General features: G+C 41.5%; 1 protein-coding gene across 1 annotated transcript; it reads left to right on the top strand.

Moving 5' to 3' along the window:
- Positions 1-250: 250 nt before the first annotated feature.
- On the top strand, positions 251-1,384 carry LOC309551816 (uncharacterized protein). The gene has a single exon (XM_082252511.1). It carries the CDS (start codon positions 336-338, stop codon positions 1,269-1,271), a length of 936 nt encoding a protein of 311 aa, XP_082108637.1. The 5' UTR covers positions 251-335; the 3' UTR covers positions 1,272-1,384.
- Positions 1,385-3,335: the final 1,951 nt, after the last annotated feature.

The raw sequence follows: 3,335 nt of genomic DNA, 5'->3' as shown, positions 1-3,335 counted from the left end.
TGACTGTAGCTATAGTATTTCCAGGATAACATTAGCAGATTACTAGTTCATTTTTCTTCTCCTCTAGACTTAATAAGTTTTGCGGTTTAGAAAATCTTTAAGTTGATTGTACAGTCAGCAATCTAAACCTATTTTTATCTCACTACAGGTATTCCAGTCTTTAAATTTTAAAAATGGGACCACCTACAACAAAGGAACATGTAAAGAAAACGGCAGCAGCAAATAGCGTTGGAAGTACAGCACATAGGGAACCCACCTCTTATGAAACAGCACACCGTACGTCTGCACCATCCAGGAGGTATGAAGAACCAAAGAGTGCCAGCGAACCACCCAAAATGCCAGTGAGAAGAGATATTCATCCTACAACACGGACCACCAGATCCACCTCTGCTGGTGCAAGACCAAGGACTGACGGAAGTCAGCGTGCAGCAACCTCAAAAGCAGCTGGATATTCTGAGCAGGTCCTTCAGGAAGTTTCATCTGAGACAAGAAGCACATCGGAAGCTAGTGCTCAAGCCCATTTATCTCAGAAAGATACAGAGAGAATAGAATGTCTAACCCGAGGTCAGAGGGATAATCCAGACTGGCACTACTGGCGTCAAAATCGTATTACAGCATCCTTGGCTCATCAGATATCTAACAGCAAATTTGCTAATAACAAAACTAGTGATATTCCACAATCCTATCTAAAGTCTGTGCTGGGCACAGGACCAAAAGTGCAAACAGCAGCTATGAGCTGGGGTATTAGAAATGAGAAATGTGCTGTGCGGAATTATGAGAAACAGGCATTAAAGAATAAGGGTAAGGAAGTGAAGGTAGAAGATTGCGGCCTATTCATTCATCCAACCAAAAGCTGGCTGGCAGCAAGTCCGGATGGAATAGTAAAAGATAAGATTACAGGAGAAACTCTGTGCATCTTAGAGGTGAAGTGTCCATACAAGCACAAAGATCACACAATACGGGAGGCGTGTGCTGACCGCAACTTCTGCCTGGCTTTGAATGGGGATTCCTATGTCCTTAAGTCAAATCATGCATATTATACTCAGGTACAGTGCCAGCTGGCTTCAACAGGAATGAGAAATGCAGACTTTGTTGTGCATACAAATAAGGAAACTGCTGTTGTCCCACTGAAATTTAACCCAGAGTTTTGGAAAGAAACAGAACCAAAGCTGGAAAGATTCTATAAAGAGGCAGTTGTGCCACAGATAAAGAAGCAATATGCAACTGACAAAGAAGAGCAGAAATATAATATCCATGCACCAGAAGAATAAAAGTAGGAGTACCCTATAAGTGAAAAATGAGGGAAGATGACAGCTAAGAAAAAGTGGAAAATCATTTCAAAATTGAGCAGCTGTTGAAATCATTACATACAACCAAGTTTATGTACTACTCTTGCAAAAAGGAAGTAGGTTAAAAAAAGAAACAAAAAAAAAAACTGCCATTGATAACTGCCTTCTGAAAATGCTATTTGCCCTGCTGACAATAATTTGAGTCTCTATTAATTTAGCCTTTAAGCAATATTAAAGCTTCATTTTTTTTTTGTAATTAAAATAAACACGTTATATTTACCCTCTCTGTGCAATGGTTTTGCAGCGCAGCCTCCATCCTCTTCTTCAGCCCTCCTTCTCTTCGGCAAGTGCACCCATAGAAAGCCGCTTTCCATGGGGCACCCGTGCATGCTCGCTCCCTAGCTGCCCTGTCTGAGCTTGCTCTCCCCCCACTCGCTTGGCAAAGCATTTGATTGACAGCAGCTGTTATCAATCTATCCAGGGAGGAGGGAGACAGCAGTGAGCCGTTGCTCTCGTTCACATCGCTGGATCGGATCAGGCTCAGGAAAGAATAAAGGGGGGGGGGGGATCAGCAGCACAGAATGTATTAAAGTGTTACTAAAGTCGCAACAATAAAATTAGTCTGCATATGCAGTAAGGGCCGGGTTCACATATATGAGAGCTTTCCCTGCATCCAATTCGCATGACATGCGAGTGTTACTGGATGGCCAATCCACATAGGTCCTGGGTGGCCACAATTCTCATTTCTAAAGGGTCCTGTGCGTGTTTGGGTCCGGTACAGGTGTTGGTTCAGGTGCGAATCCAGTCCGAATCGGTGAACAGGAACGCACCGAACCCCATGCTGGGAACCGTGGCTGCACATATGTAAAACCAGCCGAAAGCATGCTTGTTATACTCGCTGTGGAGCCTAAGGGGTTAATCCTCTGCACTGTGTAAAAAAACTGTTTGATCCTGTCTTTTTACTGTCCCCAATCCATCTCCTGATAGAAGAAAGCCTTGGAGGCACTCTGACTGTCAAAACCAAACTGGACATGTGCAAAGGAGAATGAAAACTCCTCCTACAAGCTTTAACCAGTGATCTGGTGGACACTGATAGAAATCATAAAACTGCTATATACTGCTGATGAGAAAAGTTATTTAGCAGTTTATATTTACTAAAATAATTTCATTTCCATGTTCTGTGTACTGAGGGAGACCAGATATAATGAACGCAGTGTCTTGGGTTTAGTAGTAATTTAAAGGTAAAAAACCTTAAGGCTTTAGAAGCACTTTAATAATCTGAGGCTTTATTAAATTTGCTTTACTGAGAACAAGTATAGTCAGAATGAAACCTGAATGCCTGACTTGCATAACTGCTCCAGATAATTTACTGAAGCCATCGGATCACAGTGGCCACCAGGTAACCAGTATTTTTAGAAGCAAAAGTTAGCACTAGCAGACTGCATATGCATATAGGTTTCCTTATAGGGAACCTGTGGCCAGGATAAAAAAATAAATAAAATAAAAACATTAAATTCTGACTTATTCTGGATAGCAGACACCTTCAGGATTCTTCTGTAGCAAGCTTCCTGATCACCAACTTTGCCTGCATTCTCCTGTGCCTTACAGTTGGTTAGTGAAGCTGCTAATTTCAGGGGTGGTCCCTGAAGCAGAGTATACACCAGTGGATTTTCAAATGAAAATCTGTAGAAAAATGCTCAGTCAATTCGAAAGTAGTTCAAAATTTCACTCGCTTTTAATATTTGATTTTTGAGTGAATGGACTATACTGAACAAAAACCACATACACTTTTAGAAATTTGTTCATTCGAGAAACAAATTTCCATCCTGTTCCTTTCAGTTTTCTTGTCACTGCAGTCAGAAACGAACATCACTTTCAGCATATTATTGATTACAAAAATTGAGCAAGTGTTCCTAAAATTTTAATTTTTGTTGAAAATCTACTACTGTATACCCAGCACAGGAGTTGAGAGCTGGCCACCATGTAAGCATGTTGGTAATTTACAGTGCCGGGACAAGGTCATCCAGTGCCCAGGGCAAGGATGCC

The sequence above is a fragment of the Pelophylax lessonae genome (genome assembly GCF_965119305.1).
Source record: "Pelophylax lessonae genome assembly, chromosome: 3".
Classification (NCBI taxonomy): Eukaryota; Metazoa; Chordata; class Amphibia; order Anura; family Ranidae; genus Pelophylax; species Pelophylax lessonae.
This window is presented reverse-complemented; position numbering and strand designations above follow the sequence as displayed.